The 18,188-nt window shown below is 40.5% G+C and overlaps 1 protein-coding gene across 5 annotated transcripts in view; it reads left to right on the plus strand.

Moving 5' to 3' along the window:
- LOC109917404 (branched-chain-amino-acid aminotransferase, cytosolic-like) overlaps positions 1–18,188 on the plus strand; it is a 50,309-nt gene that overhangs the window by 15,256 nt on the left and 16,865 nt on the right. For 3 of the 5 annotated variants that reach the window (XR_007265675.1, XM_020517224.2, XM_048617486.1), the window contains exons 2-8: positions 616–690; positions 4,414–4,614; positions 6,001–6,111; positions 11,586–11,705; positions 12,561–12,724; positions 16,450–16,592; positions 17,008–17,093. Coding sequence is in view for 4 of the 5 variants with exons in the window: in XM_020517224.2 (XP_020372813.2) it covers positions 616–690; positions 4,414–4,614; positions 6,001–6,111; positions 11,586–11,705; positions 12,561–12,724; positions 16,450–16,592; positions 17,008–17,093 (900 nt within the window). In the remaining variant the exon portion in view is untranslated. Of the gene's footprint in view, positions 1–615; positions 691–4,413; positions 4,615–6,000; positions 6,112–11,585; positions 11,706–12,560; positions 12,725–16,449; positions 16,593–17,007; positions 17,094–17,580; positions 17,892–18,188 lie in introns of those variants that run through there. The other 2 variants (XM_048617487.1, XM_048617485.1) reach the window with 2 other exon arrangements.

Consider the following 18,188-nt stretch of genomic DNA (forward strand, 5'->3'; position numbering starts at 1 on the left):
TTGTTTAATATGCAACGTACGGTATATTCTTTCTGTTCTCTAGATGAGCCATTTTATTTAATTCTGTGACCTGATTGTTTCCCATAACCTTCCATTATCTCTTACAGGCCAAGATCAAAAGGTTGCCAATAGTTTATTTTATATACTTTGCTTCTTTTACACAATGGAGATACTCCTGGATTGTAACTGTCATCTCTGTAAAGTGAATCAGAATACTAACCCCAGATATCCTTCCAGATCCCAGGGATTGAGGTGCTCAGTCTTTAACAGTGCCCTGCAATATGGTGGAGTCAACTTGTCAGGTTTGCCACAGGAGCAATTTGATTGCAATTCTTCCATCTTATCATATATTGTTTTGCAGCCCAAGAGACTCAATAACCCCATACACTACCACCAGAAATTAGCCACTTGATGACCATTAGTTTACAAGCAAAGCCGTGTAAATGGTCCTTTAATTATTTCTATCTGGCAGTAAGGTGTGCCTGAAATCTCTGTGCCTCAGAGGCCCTCTGCTACTAAGTGTAATATTTATTCAGAAATACTTCATGATTTTGCCAATTCAGCTTGTGCAGTCTTTTCACTTGATATCAATTTCAGGATCTTCTGTTTTTATAGGTTTTATCACAACAGTTATTCCAAGCTCACGATGTTCACCATGGACCCCGGAGATCTGTTAGCACAACGTTTAAGGTAAGTAGTCTGTATACAATATAGAGTTCTGAAGTATTTTGTAGCAAATTTATTCTTGTAACATTTTGGGTTTTGCAATATAGATCCCTGCACTTGGCAACCATATTTTTATTATATTAGTTTGTGGGATGTGGTAAGATATTGTCCTTACCTAATATCTCTTGAGAAAACTGTGTTGAGCTGCCTTCTAGAACCGCTGCAGGGTGTGGGTACGCTATGTGTGCTTAGGAAGGGTGCTCCAAGACTTTGATCCAGCAATTGACAAAGGAACGTCAAAATACTTGGCAGGATGTGCCTTTGTTAGTTCTATTAAGGCCGTAGAGTCATACAGCACAGAAGAGGCCTTTCAGTTCATCAAATCTGCACCGCCTTACCTACACAAATCTCATTTTCCAGCATTTGACCCATAGCCTTGAATGTGGTGACATTTTAATTGCCTATTGAAGTACTTTCTAAATGTTGTAAGGTTTCCTGCCTCAACTACCCTGCCAGGCAGTGCATTCCAGATCTCCACCAACTTTCTGATAAAAAAGTGTTTTCGTCAAATCCCCTCTAAACTTCCTGCCCTTCACCTTAAAATTATGCCATCTTGTTATTGACCCTTCGACAAGAGGGAAACAGCTTCTTCCTATCCACGCTGTCAATGCTTATCATTAAGCTTACATCTATCAGGTCCCCCTACAACCTTGTCTGCTCCAAAGAAGAAAACCTGAGGTGATCCAGCCTCTGTTCAGTGCTAAACTCCTCCATCCCAGGTGACATCCTGGTGAATCTCCTCTGCACCCCCTTCAGTGCAATCACATTCTTCCTATGAAAAGGTAAAGTCACCATAGATTACCAGGCTGTACGGCTGTTCTCTCATTAGAGAGAAAGAGACAACTGGTGGTGGTTTAACCTGAGGATCACCACACCTCAGGTGAGGTGGGAGGTTGAGAAGGCGAGTCCCCCTATGGTAACCTCAGCCAGTGTAGGAATTCAACCCACATTGTTAGTATCACTCTGCATCGCAAACCTGACTATCCCTGATCATACACAATGTAGAGGCAAATTACTGCAGATACTGGAATCTGTACTGAAAATAAAAAAGTGCTGGAAATCACAGCAGGTGAGGCAGCATCTAGACTTGAATTGTTAGCTTGCCTGGTCTCCACGGATGCTGCCTGACCTGTTGTGATTTCTGACATATTGTTGTTTTCAGTATCCTTGACCAAACCTTCCCTCTCCAAGTGAAGATTAATTCTCTCCTTCAAAATGTTCTCCAATAGTTTCCAGACTGCTGATGTGAGACTCACTGGTCTTGAATTCCCTGGGTTATCCATAACTTCTTGAAAAGTGGAACCACATTAGCTATCCTTCAATCTTCTGGCACCTCCCCAGTGGCCAAAGAGAAATTAAAAATTTAGCTCAGAGTCCCTGTAATTTCTTCCCTCACCTCTCACAGCCTGGAATATAACTCATCTGGACCTGGGGTGTTGTCTACTTTTGAACCTGCCGAAACCTCCGACACCTCAAGCTGAGCAGTCTGGCCAGTTTAATTTTTTGTGTGTTATTATAGTGACTTGATGCACCTTTACACAACTGAGCAGCTTACTAGACCATTGCAAAGGGCACTTAAGAGTCAACAACATTATGGTGGGTGTGAAGACATATGTGTGCCAGACCAGATAAGGGCAACAGATTTCCTTCCCTGTAAGGTGTTAATGAGCTAGATGGGTTTTGTGATAGTTTTTTTTTGTAATTCCAAATTTACTAATTAATTAGATTTATATTCCCCAGCAGCCATGGTGAGATTAGAATTTATGTCGCCAGAGCATTAGTCTAGGCCTCTCATTACTAGTCCAGTAACATTACCGCTATGCTGCGGTGACACTAAGTGAGCAATCTTTACACGAAGATGTGACAGTGCTGGAGTCTCCCAGTGAAAAATGAAGTGAGCACAACAACCATAAAGATTATTGAAATATGACAACAAATGCCACAATGATTAGTGTAATAAAAGAGAAAAATTGACAAATATAACTCATTAGTGAAGGAGGGTGAAATGTGGTAAAATTAGCAGTAGATGAAGAACAAAAATAGATCAAACATCAGCCTTGATCTTACTCAATGTCAGGGCAGGTTCAAGGGGCTGAATGGCCAATTTCTGAGTTAGACAGGCAAGTTGTCGTGGGTGAGAGAATAGCAGAACCAACTAAACACTTTGGTTTAGCATTTACACAGAATGTCAGTTTCAAACAGGGAAGAGATGTGGGATAATTTCAATCTTTTCCTATCTCTCCACTAACTGCAACAAGATGTGCTTTAATGAAGAAGTGTCCCTTTACCCCTTGAATGCTGAGATTTTTAAGAACAGACATAAGATGGGCTTTCTCAAGGTTTAAATTAAAAGTAAGAATAAATATTTTATTTTTCTTGACATCCAAGTTGTAAACACAACAGTACCCGATCAATTAATCGCACAAAATCCACACATGCAAGAAAGATGATTACAAAAGATGTAGCATATACTTAAATTTCTAACAGATTGAAAATGTCAATGTTGTTATCGGTTCTCAACAATGGCAGTGAGAGGCCTCAGGAGCCTCTTTTGGTTCACTGAAGGCAGTGCAGATTGGAAATTTCTGACGATGAACTCACAATGGCTTACACCCTATCAGGAGGATTTCTGAATTTTCCACTTAAAGTTGTGATCGAGGCCTGTAGTAAAGATATAATGTGCAGATAAAGAGAATCACGCCACTTATCCACCTGGAGGTAGGATTCTCCCTTTTTCTGGACAAGATGTCATTCCTGTCTAATGTTTGTCTTGCAGACTCCCTACCTTAGGCTGACTTTATGAATTAATAAGGTGTTTCTTATCACAAGCCAGTTTATATCATGTGGCGTTGTCTACACAGGTGGATTAATGGGCTAAGCAATTGTCTCATAATGGAGAGTGTTTGATCTCTCCATCAGCATTCCCGTTTTGAATAGCCTCCAAATTTCTTTCTTTATATTTCCATCTTTGAAGCTGGCAAATCTATCTGGTATTTTTGCTCTGATACTCTCGAATTGAAATGGAGAGGTGCAGTTATCAGCATCTAGGAACATCATTTACATTTCAAGTTTTCACGCAGGGACATGCCCAGACCTCAGTCAGTCACTGTGTGTGTACAGAAAACATAAAAGAAAATCACTTGACACCCTGCACTGCATCTTGTGTCGAGTTGAATTATTCTTTTGCAATGAAATATTGACAAAGTTATTTATTACAGAATGGGTGTGTTACATGGGTGTGATAATCTGGAGTACTGTATGTATTAAAAGGGATAAAGGCATCATTGGGACCATGGGCTGCTCTCTCATTTCAGCATCCAATCATGTGTTGACAATGAAGTGGAGTATGTAGAAAGGGTGGGATGAACCTCATCTGAAACCTGTGCAGAATCTCCAGCTCTGCACCAATCCAGAGAAATAATTTGTCCTGACAGTAGCCATGAAGTGGCAGATTTAAACTTCAGAACAGTATCATGTTGCATTGACTGGGGCTGTGATGAAAGGTCGTTGATCTGACTGTTAACTCGGTTTCACTCCTCACAGATGCTGAGTGTTTCTGGTATATATTTCAGATTACCAGCTTCCAGAGGGTGTTTCTTTTGTAATAACTTGTTGTTAGGCTTGTCATTATGCCACCACAACACCTTTAAGAAAACAGCTGGCTAATTGTGTCTCTCTAAAATACAGGCTACTGATTTACAGATTGAGATTTCTAAGCACCCCAAGGAGAAGCCTGACAGCAGTAACCTGGTGTTTGGAAAGTCGTTTTCAGATCATATGTTAACAATAGAATGGAGTGCAGAGAAAGGATGGGACAAGCCCCTTATCAAACCCCTGCAAAATCTCTCACTGCATCCAGCAACTTCAGTCCTGCATTATTCTATTGAGGTAAGCTTTCTTTACAATACTCATGAGGTGGGAAATTTAAATTTCGAGGTAGTAGCTCATTATTCATATCAAAGCACTGCAAAGAGAAAAATGGTTCAGAATTTGCTCTATTTAACTCCCATCCATCTACCATTTATTCCTTTGTGTTTTGGAACTTTTTAGTTCATTTTCTCTTTCTAATGCCCTTTTTTAAAAGCTGACAAAGATAATGTTTAAGTTATGATCGGCAGTTTTCCCCTTCTTTATAGTAATTATTTTTAATAATAATTCAGAAATTATTAGACCTGTTAACTGCTACTTTGTGATAATACACCTGACTCTTGACATTTTCCTGTTGATCTCCCCTTCTGTTCTCGTTTTCTACTTGTATTTCCAATTTGACGAAGGGTTGATATGCACAACAGTGGATCTTTATTTCTTTCAGACGTTTAACTGCTAATTATTCACAACTGTTTCTGTTTTCTTATCCTTTCTACCAGGACCATTAATCATTTGGGCTTAGAATGTAAAGCTGTAATGCTATGTTTCTGCTATCTTTGTAGCTGATCCGTATATTAGCCATTTTTAACATGCAGAATGGTTTTCAGCAAGTGTCCTCTTCTATCCCTTTAATTTTAGGATAATTGACAAACTGGATGACTGATGTCAATGCTACTAATTACAACCTCAATTCCCAACCAGCTCACAATGGCCTCTAAAGTTGTGAAACAGTAACTTAAACAATCAGTACTGTAGCCTGAATCCACTCTTATAAGCCCTTGCATGTCAATTTCAGCATGCACCCTTAATGAAACATTTAGCAGAGTTCGAGAGGGAAGGGCAATCAGAGAAACTAATGTTGGAGACAGAATGGTCTGCAGCTGCTGGAAGCTAGAGTCAAAAAACGTGGAGCTGGAAAAGCACAGCAGGTCAGACAGCATCTGAGAAGCAGGAAAGTCAACGAAGGGTTCTGACCTGAAACGCTGACTTTCCTACTCCTCAGATGCTGCCTAACCTGCTGCACTTTTGCAGCTCCACATCTTTTTAAACTAACCTCTGGATCACTTGTCCTCTTGGCTTCAGAACAGGAAAAGATGATGAAACATATGCAGCGTTCCTCTAACTGTGGCTTTTACAATCCTAACAGTCACAAATAAATCCGAGTGGAAATTCAGTTCGCTGTCTGCACTCTCTGCAAAGGAACTGTAGACTCTGTGTCATTGCCCACTGCTTCGCCACTATTCACTGTCCTGCAGAGAAGTTGCTCACACATTCTACTTGGTATTGGGGTTCTGGAAGGAAATGAAAATGAAATAATTAGGTGTAATTAATTTAACTTTGTGTTCTTGGGTGAATAACTACAGTTTGAACTCAAATATCTTTATCATTGCTTTTTATGTCCAAAAGCTGTTTGAAGGTATGAAAGCTTTCCGAGGGGTAGACAACAAGATTCGCATGTTCCGACCGGATTTGAACATGGAACGAATGCATCGATCAGCACTCCGAGCGTGTCTGCCGGTACGGAGGACAAAGGACATTTCAACGTGTTGTACATTGATTGCATAAAGAATGAAAAAGACAGATATAAGTTTATACAGTGCCTTAAAATGTCTCACAGGAACATCTTGAAGTGCTCACGCATGAACATATGAATTAGGAACAGGAGTCATCCATTCGACTCCTTGAACTTGCTCCACAAATTCAATAATATTATAGTTGATCTAACTGTAAACTCAAATCCATGTTCCCACCTGTCCCTGGTAATCTTGCGCCCCTTTGTTGAACAAGAATCTGCTTAAACCTGACTGTGACTTTGACTATGCCTTTTGTTTCCACCAGCTTTGCAGGAAGAGAGTTCCAAAGAGTCACTCACGCTGAGGGGAAAAGAAATTTACCTAATCTATGTTTAAAATGTACAACTTCTGAATTTTAAACAGTGATCACCGAGTTTTAGAGTCTCCCATAAAAAGAAACATCCTCTCCACATCCTTCCTGTCAGTCCTTTCAGGATCTTACATGTTTCATGAAGTCACCTCTTACTGTTCTAAACTCCAGCAGATTACAATCCTAGCACCTCCAATCCTTTCTCATGAGACACCACCCCCATTCCATGTATTAGTCTGGTAAAATTTCATTGAACTGCTTCCAATGTATTTACATTCTTCCTTAAATGAGGAGACCAATGCTGTACACAGATGCGGTCTCACAGTGCCCTGTATAACTGAAACATCGAGATAACAAGGTGTAGAACTGGATGAACACAGCAGGCCAAGCAGCATCAGAGGAGCAGGAAAGCTGACGTTTTGGGTCTAGACCCTTCTTCGGAAAATTTTCTGAAGAAGGGTCTAGTCCCGAAACGTCAGCTTTCCTGCTCCTCAGATGCTGCTTGACCTGCTGTGTTCATCCAGCTCTACACCTTGTTATTTCAGATTCTCCAGCATCGGCAGTTCCTACTATCTCTGTAACTGAAACATAACTTTGTTGTTTTTATATTCAATTACTTTCCTAATTACTCGCCGTACCCAGACAGTAACATTTTGTGATTCATGGACAAGGCCAGCTGTCTCTACGTCTCGGAGATCTGCAATCTCTCACCATTCAGATATACGCTTCTTTTTATTCTTCGTGCCAAAATGGATAGTTAAACAATTTCCTACATTATACTATCCTTGCCCACTCATTTAACCTATCCACATCCCTTTGTAAGCTCCTTATTTCTTCACAAATGACTTTTCTACCAAGCTTCAAATCCTCAGCAAATGCGATAAATACATATTCCATCCCTTCATCTAAGTCATTTATGTATGTTGTAAATGGTTAGATCTAGGATCAAATCCAGCATTAATCCTTGTTGCACACCACCATAACCTTAGATGTGCCACTTCATCAGATGCCGTCTGAAATCGAAGTAGAGTACAATCACAAGTTCCCCTTTATCCACAGCAGGTCTTACCTTCTCAAAGAACTCCAGTAGACTGGTCAAACGTGATTTCTGTTTATAAAACCATGTTGACTTTGTCCGATTACCTTGAACTTATAAATGTGCCCTGCTACAACTTCTTTTTAATAATAACTATTAACATTTACCCTATGAGAGATGTTAAGCCACTGGCCACTATTTTCCTGCTTTCTGTCTCTCTACCTTTTTGAATAAAGGAGTTGCATTTATTACTTTCCAATCTCATGGCACCTTTCACAAATTAAGGGGGTTTTGGGAAATTCAACAACTATCTCACTAGTCACTTCTTTTAAGACCCATCAGGACCCAGGCGCTTGTCAGCCTGCTGTTCCAGTAGTGTACTCCGTATCATTTCCCTGGTGATTGTGTGTTTCCTAAGTTCCTCCCTCCTTTCCATTTCAGCCGCTGGAAGGTTATTTGTATGTTCTGTTATGAAGACTGAGCCTCTTGTGGTATAATAGTAGTGTGCCCAGCTCTGAGCCAGAAGATCCAGGTTAAAGTCCCACCTGCCCTGGAGATTTATCACGGCATGTCCAACAAGTTGATTAAAATAACTATAGTGAAGACTGACGCAAAGAATCAGTTCAATTAATCTGCCATTTCCTTATATTATTAATTCTTAGTGACACTTTCTAGAGGACCAATTCTCACTTTGATAATTCTTCTGTAAATAATTATAGAAACTCTTACCATCTGTTTTTATATTTCTGATGAGTTTTCTTTTGTACTTTTTCCACCCTTTATTGCGTTTTTGGTCATTCTTTGCTGTTTTTAAAATTCCATCCAATCTTCTGACATACCACCTAGCTTTACATAATTATATGCTCTTTCTTTAAGTTTGATTCTGTATTTGTCCTTTACTTGTTTAACCATGGCTGTTGGGTCTGTTCGTTGGGATGTTTCTTAGTTTTTGGAACGTATCTACTCTGTGTATTCTGAAATAGCCTCTTAACTATCTACCACTCTATTGACTTTTAACCACATTTGCAAATTCACTTTAGTCAGCTTTCATGCCCTCATAATTACCCTTGTTTAAATTTTTAAAGAGTGTGTTTTATCCACTCGTCTCTCCTTCAAACTGAATGTAAAATTCAATCATATTGCTATTACCTAGGGGTGCCTTCACTGATTAACTCAACTCATTGCACAAAACCAAGTCTAGCATAGTCTGATATAACACAGTGTGGAGCAGGAGGAAAACAACAGGAAAGCTGACTTTTCTCTGCTCCTCTGATGCTGCCTGGCCTGCTGTGTTCCTCCAGCTCTACGCTGTGTTATCTCTAGCATAGTCTGATCCCTGGTTGGTTCCAGAATATGCTGTTCTTTGAAGCTATCCTGAAAATATTATCTGAGCTCCTCATCTAGGCTCCTTTGCCTGCATGACTTTTCCAATTCATATGTAAATTAAAATCTTCCATGATTATCACTGCCTTTCTGTGAAGCCCTTGCTATTTCTTTCTTTAAACTCCAAGCTACTATGTGGTTTCTATTAGGGAGGCCTATACACCACTACCACAAATAACTTCTCACAGGCATGGCTCAGTGGTTAGCATTTCTGCCTCACAGCGCCAGCGACCCATGTTCAATTCCACCTCAGGCATCTGACTGTGTGGAGTTTGCACATTCTCCCTATGTCTGCATGGGTTTCCTCTGGGTGTTCCGGCTTCCTCCCACAGTCCAAAGATGTGCGGGTTATGTGGATTGGCCATGCTAAATTACCCATAGTGTCCAGGGATGTGCTGGCTGGGTGGCTGAGCTATAGGCAGTGCAGGGTTATGGGGATAAGGGGGATGGGATGCTCTTCAGAGGGACAGTGTGGACTCAATCAGCCAAATGGCCGGCTTCCATGTGATAGGGATTCTATAATTGATTACTTCTCATTTGTACCCAAAATGCTTCCACATCTTGGTTTCCTGAACTTAAATCAGCCCTTTTGATTGTTTTAATGCCATTATTAACTACCAGAGCCACACCGCTACCTTTTCCTAATTTCCTGACATTCCTTCAAGGTCCCAATCCTTATCAATCCACAACTATGTCTCTGATAGCTAGAAGTTCACACTTCTTTATTTCTGTTTTCAATCTCAGGTCACCTGTTTTGTTTTGAAGGTTATGTGCATTCACATAGAGCCTTTAGTTTCATTCTTTTGCCCTTTATGTAAGCTCTAGTCCTATCTGTTGGTTTACTCTTTGATTCAAACTCTCTATCCCTTCCCGTCATGACTAGTTTATCATTTCGCATATTAATATCTTTCTCTTTCGCCTTGACTCTACTCTGATTTACCACATCTTCCCCAATTTGATCCCTTCCCACTGTTTACCACATCTTCCCAAATTTGATTCCACTGTTCAATTTAAAATCCACTCTACTTCCCTAGTTATGCACTTGGCACGAATACCAGTGCCTACATGAGTCAAATGAAGACCGTTCCATCAGTACAGCTCCTGCTTTCTCCACGGTTGATGCTGGTATCTCATGAACCAAAACCCATCCCTATGACCCCAATCTTTGAGCCACATGATCATCCCTCTAATCTGATTTGCCCTTTGCCAGTTAACATGTGACTGAGACCAAAATGCAGAGGTTATGCCCTTTGATGTCCTGCCTTTTATTTTGGTGCCTAGGTCCTCATACTGCCAATGCAGAACCTCTTCCATAGCCTGTCTATGTTGTTGGTCACTACCTTGACAACTGGATTCTCTGTCTCCCTCTCTCTTCCCTTCCTTCTCCTCCTGCCCCCTCTGCCAGAAAAAAAACCTGCAAGTTTCTGTCCAGCCCTGCCCTGAGCAGATGTTCTGAACCCTATCATCAGGCAGGCAACATTGCCATCTGGACTCATATTCTTGCCTGTAATAAACAAGTGTCAATCTCCCGCACTATGCTGTTCCCAAATACCACTACATTCCTTCTTAATCCCTCCTTTTGCATGGTTTCCTATATCGTTGTCGTTGGTCAGTTGGCTTAGCTCCCTGCAGAGCCTCAAACTTTTTGGACGGTTGCAAAAGCTGAGGTTCCTGTGCTCCTGCTCTCTGGATCCCCTCATCTGCCTCACTCACAGTCACACTCTCCTGTTGCTGAACACTGACCAAATCTGATAACCCAACCCAACTGGTATGACTGCCTCCTGGTACAAAGAATCCAGGTAGCCTTACCCTTCTCTGCTGCATTGTATTGACTATAGTTCAGCATCCAGCTCAGAAAGTCTGAGCCGAAGCTGATCGATCTTCAAACACTTGTCACAAACATGTTTGTTCTGGGCCAAACTGGTATCCAGGACCTCTTCCATGCTGCATGTGCAGTACATCACCTATCCTGCCATTCTTCATGTGTTATACTTAACTATTTACAACTCAATATAAAATTGAATAAAATCAATACCACCAACCATCAATTGCTATACTATGCTGAACCTTAAGAATAGAATACACTTTAGTAACTTACCAGAAAATCACTCACTAACCAGCTCCTCCTGTAGCAGAGTAAGAATCAATTTCTGAGTTTGAAAATATTTGGGAAAAACAAAAACAACTGAACTCCTATTTACCTTCTACCCTGAACTCCCTTTAATGAATTAAATGCCTCACTCCTTTTCTGGTTGCAATACAATACATTACTGAAATCCACCCCGACTTGTTATTTGCTAAATGTGGCTTTCAATTTGCACATTCAGAGTATGTGCCACCATTTGCACACACTAATGGTGGTACGCTCCATTGACACAAGTGTAAAAATAAACTAAGACACAATTTTTGGCTGTTTGCCTGTTCCAGATCAAGTCCGTGAGTAGGAAGGAAAAACTCCATTTATAATGTAATGACAATATATTTTAATTCTATTTTCAGAAACTCCCAGAGGCATGGTGTTTTTTTTTCTAATCCAGCATCCATTCTTGTGGCTGATCTTTCTCAGAATGCACATTTCTGATCTAATGTAATTGTACGTGTTGTTCCGAAATGATGCTCTCGTTAAGCTGCCCTCAAGATCATAGATGTTCTGCGTTGTCAGAGTTTCTGAAGCTTGTCTGTATTTTAGGGCTTTGACAAAGAAGAGCTGGTGGAGTGCATCCGAAAGCTAATTGAAGTTGACAGAGAATGGGTCCCATATTCTCATGCAGCAAGTCTCTACATCCGGCCCACTTTCATTGGAACGGAGGTGTGAAGCCTTTATTTTTCATTTTTTTAACCTAGATTATGTCTAGAATGTTGTTTACCGGATTTGCCTGGCAGTGTTATGCGTGCACTGAAGGGCTAACCCTACAGAAACAAGTTCATGGCAACTGATCATTCTCTAGATGCTTCTATGTCACAGGATCTTCCTCCTGGTGGCTGAAATCACAGAAACTTCAGAATAGACTGGGGTGATTTGCGCAGCTGTCTTTGTGACAGTACTGGCTCCACACCAGAGCTACCAACTTTAAACCTATTTTCTCTTTTCTGTGCTCTGGATAATTTTAGTCTCATTTTCTTCCTGCCTTTAAAAGATTCCCTTCTACGGATAGTTTTGAACTCATTTTAAATACGTTGCCCAAATCCTCCCAATCTCACTTGCTGCTTTCTGCCATGTGAAGTACCAAGGAGCACTTCAATGAAATGCAGTATATAAATCCAAACTATTGCTTGTCCATTTCCCTCTAAATAACTTACATTGTCCCTGCTTCAGATCTGATTGTGGTAGTACATTCCTTTGTTTTAAAATAATTTTCTCTAAACTTATCCTGTGTCCTTTTAATACAAGCCCTAATCTGAGTTTCCTTATCTCTTGTTTACTCGCCAGTGCTGTATGTAACCACATTCTCAAATTCTTAGCCCTCTCTGCTACACAAATACTCAGCTGATGTTTTAAGTCCCAGATGTAGTTCTCATTCCTGATGATGTGCATCTGGTCAGCAAGTTATTGCTGTCCATTTTCAGGGGAGTATTACAGCAAGCAGTTCTCATTAAGCATTTGACATGATGCTGCACGGAGTGGAGCAGGCTTTCACATTTTCATATATACGTTTTTTCCCAGCCTTCCCTTGGGGTGTCTCGAGCTGATCATGCCCTACTCTTTGTTATCGTTGGGCCTGTTGGACCCTACTTTGCCACAGGAAGTTTCAACCCCGTCTCATTGCTTGCTGATCCCAAATATGTACGTGCTTGGAAAGGCGGCGTAGGTGACTGCAAAATGGGAGGGTAAGTGATGTTGAATGCGTGAAGATGATTTTCAGATGTAATTTGTTAAAAATTGTTTCGCAGTGTATGGTGGAGAGAATGCCACGTTGTACATGGTCGAACAGGTAAGACGCACCCTATTGTGACCAGGACCTTAGAATTTCCAGGTTTGATTCCTAGCCTGTCTTCCACGATGCTGGGTTAGGAAAAATACAAGGGTCCATTATTCAGATCTCACTGGATAGTTCTATATTAGTGTCAGGTGAGCATTGGATTTGGTGATATAACATAATTCTCAAAAAATGCCAGCACTTGCTCTATATTTGAGGTCACTGTCAAGAGGTGCTGGCATCATCAGGAGAGATGGTTCCTAGTGTTAGCTTTATTTCTAATATTCAGTTACCAACCCAGTAACTAAATTTACCATTCTCAAGCCTGACACATCACCTACATTTTCTAGTATGGCCAGTTATCTGAGCTTGCTTGCAGTCTCAGCTGGATGAGTTTTAATGCAGCTCGTCACCAACTAAACTGAGGATACATATGACAGCAGTCAGAGGGGACAAACTAGTACAGAACATTTATAATACAACCAAGCGAAGTTAGCATTGTTTTATGAAGGAGGACTCATGGCTCCCAAGCCAGTTATCGGTTGACTGAACCTTCTCTGACTGCTTTTAAGACTTTCCTTAAATAAGGAAATCAAACTATACACACTACTCCAGTTGTGGATTCACCAATGGCCTAGACAACTGTCACATTTCAACAACATTCCATGTACTTTGTTTTCTTGTTCACTTGTACTGACATACTAACTTTGTGATTCATGTGCCACAGCCTCCAGATCCCTCTGAGCTCTGCAATCCCCCTCGATTGAGGGATGACAGTTTATTTGCCAAACTTTTTGCATGTTCACTTAACCTATCTGTATCACTTTTCAGGCTCCTTAGGTATGCTTCACAGCTTATTTTCCAGACACTGTTTCTGTCATCTCCAAAGTTAGTAACCAAGAATTCAGTCCCTTCCTACATATTGATATAAATTGTCAATAGTTGAGGCTTCAGCACTTGATCCCTGTGTCACACTATTTGTCGCATCTTGGCAACCAAAAAATTATAATTTATGCTTATTCTCTATTTCCTGTTAATTAATCAATACTCTATTATATCACCCCCTACAACATGAACCCCTAATTTGCATAGAAAACTTTTTTTAAAAATTAAGTACACTACATTAACCGGTACCCCCTCAATCCAAATTGTTTGTTACTTCTTCAAATAACTCCAAAAAGTTAGTCAAACAGACTTTTCCTTCACAAAATCACATTGACACCATGCCTTGAGATTTTCAAAATGCCTCGTTTTGTCCTCAGTGGAAGATTCTGGCATTTTCTGGCATTTTCCCTGTGACAAATGTGAAACTAACTCCCCTGTAGTTTACTTCTTTCTGTCTCCCTCCTTTCTTGAGTAAAAGAATGGCATTCACTAGTCTCCTATCTCCAGAAGCTAGGGAAATTTGAAAAATTGAAACCAATACACTTACTATCTCATCAGCTGCTTCTTTTAAAACTGGAGGGTGAAGCCAATTGGAACCAGAATACAAGAATAGAGATGTACTGCTGAGGCTGTATAAGGCTCTATTGTGAGCAGTTTAGGGCCCACTCTCTAAGGAAGGATGTGTTGGCATCGGAAGGGGTCCACAGGAGATGAACAAGAATGATCCTGGGGATGACGGGCTTGTCATGTGACAAGTGGTTGAGGACTCTGGGTCTGTACTGGATGGAGTTTACAAGGATGAGAGAGGATCTCATTGAAACTTGCAGAATACTGAGACGCCTGGGTAGAGTGGATGTGGAGAAAATGTTTCCACTAGTAGGAAAGACGAGGACCAAGGGCATGGCCTCAGACTGAAGGGACAACCCTTTAGACTGAGATGAGGAGGAACTTCTTCAGCCAGAGGGTGGAAAACTGTAGAACCCATTGTTGCAGGAGACTGTGGAGGCCAGGTCATTGCATTTAAGACAGAGATAGATTGGATCTTGATTAGTAAGGAGATCAAGGATGCACAAGAATGGAATTGAGAAGCATATCAGCTATGATTAAATGCCGGAGCAGACTCGATGGGCCAAATGGCTTAATTCTGCTCCTATTCTTGACATGGGAATTTGTTAGCCTTCAGTTCTCATAATTTTATCAGTACCGTTCTCCTGATGAATGTGATTGTTTTAAACTACTTCCCTCCCTTTCAGAGAAAGGGTCACCAGACCCGAAACGTTAACTCTAACTTTTTCTTCACAGATGCTGACAGACCTGCTGAGCTTTTCCAGAAACTTGTGATTTTGTCCCTCCCCTTCAGTTCCTGATTGACAATTATTTCTGGGATATTATTTATATACTCTACAGTAAAGACAGACCGAAAATATCTGTTCAATTCATGTACCATTTCTTTATTTTCCATTATTATTTCCCAGACATAGTTTCTAGTCAACTAACACTTTACATACTCTTGTGCTTAGTCATGGATTTTCCTTGGAGTCTTTCTTTCTCACTGAAAAATACCTTGTCCGAGTCTTCTGAAAAATCTCCCTAAATGTCTGCACTGCATCTCTGGGGATCTATCTCGTAGCCTAATTTCTCAATTTGCATAAGTCAACTCTGTCTTCATGCCCTTGAATTTGCCCTTCCTTAAGTTTAAAACACTAGTCTTCAATCCAGTATTCTCTTCCTCAAACTGAATGTGATATTCATCCATATATGACACAGCTTCCTTCCCCTTCACTGTGGGATCATTAATTCTATCTCATTTCGCATTATTGGATCTAGTATAGCCTACTCCCTGGTTCGCTCTAGAATGAGCTGGTCCAAGAAAGTGTCCCAAAAACACTCAAATGGCTACTTTGCCAATTTGATTTGCCTAATTTATAAGAAGATTGAAAACACCCATGATTTTTTAGTACCTTTCTCACAGGCCCCTACTATTTTTTTCCTGTAAATGCCATTCTATTATTATTACTGTACCATCCTCACACACAGCTTCTGACTTGTGTTGCTAATTTCTACCCAAACTGATTCTACATCTTGATGTCTTTACTGAAGTCATTTGTAGGTCTGTCCAGGTAAGGACAGCAGATTTCCTTCCTTTAAAGGACATCAGTGAACCAGATGGGTTTTGCAACAATTGACAATGATTACATGGGCTTCATTAGACAAGCTTTTAATCCCTGATTCAGAGGGGTTATAGTTTCAAAATAATGAGTCTCCCATTTGAAAAGACGATGCGTAGGAATTTCTTCTCTGAGACATTGTAAACTTTGGAATTCAGTCCCCACAGAGCTGTGGAAATCAACCCGTTGATTATATTTCAGGTTGAGTCAGACAGACTTTGAAGTACAAAAGAGCCAAAGTTTATAAGGATGTAGACAGGAAAGTGGACTTTAAGAGCACAGTCAGATCAGCCAAGATGTTATTGAATGGTAGAGCAGGCTTGAGGGGCCAAATAGTCCACTTCTCTGATTTCTTCTGTTCAGGAGTAAATAGTTAACCTTAATGGTTAAAGTGATTCAGTTATTATTATTCTGATTTTGAAGACTGCTGTTTGTTGGGTGATATTTCAATGCAAATGTAACAACCAAATCCATTCCAACTCTCAGCCTGTTGCATTTTATGCTGTTAACATTTTTGAAAAATTTCCTCACTTGAAGGTGTGAACATCTGACATAATTTTCTTCTCATTTCCTCGCTACCTAGAAATTATGGTCCTACGATATATGTTCAGAATGAGGCCCAGAAACAAGGCTGTCAGCAGGTTCTGTGGCTGTACGGAGACGAGCATGAGCTCACAGAAGTGGGAACTATGAACATCTTCATTTATTGGAAGAATGAGCAAGGCGGTAGGTGACATGGCAATTCCAGCTCCTCACTCAACGTGCTGGCATTGACATGTTAAAATGCATTAAGATACCCTATTCTACTAACAGTAAAACCACATGGTTTACATTTTCACACTTCTGAAAGCCCAAGCTTGACATCATCCAATGTCAATTTCTGCTTCTCTTTATCTCTTTGTGTTATTGTCAGCTGTCCTACTCAATGGATCTTGACTTTTAACCTGTGTTTCTCAATAATGACCAACAAGTTGCAAATTTTAAGTGTAGTGTTAGCCCATGAAAGCTCCCTAGTTTCAAACACGCAGTAAAATTATGGTCAGTGAGAGCTCTTTATCTATGAGTCACACTTGTTGAATGATGTTTGGCCGGTAAATTTGATTTTCTAGCTTGTTAAAGGATTCCACATTTCTCTCCTCAGACGTGGAGTTGCTCACTCCTCCATTGGATGGTACAATCCTCCCAGGAGTCACAAGGCAGAGTTTGTTGGACTTGGCTCGTCAGTGGGTAAGTTGGGAACAGATCTTTATTTGATATTCTTTTCTATGAATATGAAATACTTTACCAGTAGCCACTGTCCCTTATAATCGGAGGTGTGGGCTAATGTTCTGGGGTCACTGGTTCAAATCCCATCTCAGAAGCTGATAGATCTTATATTCAATTAATAAATCTGGAACTGAAGCTAGTCTTGGTAATGGTGACCATAAAACTATCAAAGCCCATCTGGTTCACTGATGTCTCTTAGGGAAGGAAATCTGCTGTTCTTACCTAGTCTAATCTACATATGATTCCAGACTGACATCAACTTGGTTAACTCTTAAATGTCCTCTAAACTGGCCTTGGAAGCTGCTCAGTTGAAAGGGATAAGCACCAAATACTGGCCTTACCAATGATGACTATATCCCATAAACGATTATTTGTTTTTAAAAATACATCTGTTACAAATAGCGTGGGATTCTATTGCTGATTTTGGATTATTGCTCTCTTAATTTAGACTGCTTCCTGGCTTTCTGAATGTGTCACATGCTGCTGAGAAATGGGATTAGGCAGCAAATGAGCAGAGTGCCCACTTGCTCCCAGCCTGCTTCAAAATGTCAATGGAAGCGATGGGTAGTGATTGGAACCAGGTGGAGTATGAGGTCCTTGATTGGCTGAGATTAACAACATCAATCAGGAAGCCCTGGCCAACCAATATTAACAGGGGACTTCGAATCTCCTTGATTAAGGGAACTGACTCTGAGCTGGTTGGTTGCAGCCAGTGTGCTGTGCACAAGTAAATAAAGGATGACTTGCTGATGGGATATTGGCCTCTGTGCAGTTATTTCAGGGTGCATGTACAACATTAGATTCTTAATAGGATTATACAATTAATGTTTCTGTGAGCATGTTTTTGGTCTCTGTTGTGTTCAGCATGACAAGTCCTTGTATCCTCTAGTCAAACAATAATATGATCTTGGGCAATAACGTGTATACTGGATAACATTATCTTGCACTCAAACAAAGGCGAAATACAGTGGATGCTGCAGGTCTGAAACAGAGGGAGGAAATGTCAAATATTCATAGAATCCCTACAGTGTGGGGACAGGCCCTTTGGCCCAACAA

This window comes from Rhincodon typus, chromosome 37, assembly GCF_021869965.1.
Source record: "Rhincodon typus isolate 14 chromosome 37, sRhiTyp1.1, whole genome shotgun sequence".
Taxonomy (NCBI): domain Eukaryota; kingdom Metazoa; phylum Chordata; class Chondrichthyes; order Orectolobiformes; family Rhincodontidae; genus Rhincodon; species Rhincodon typus.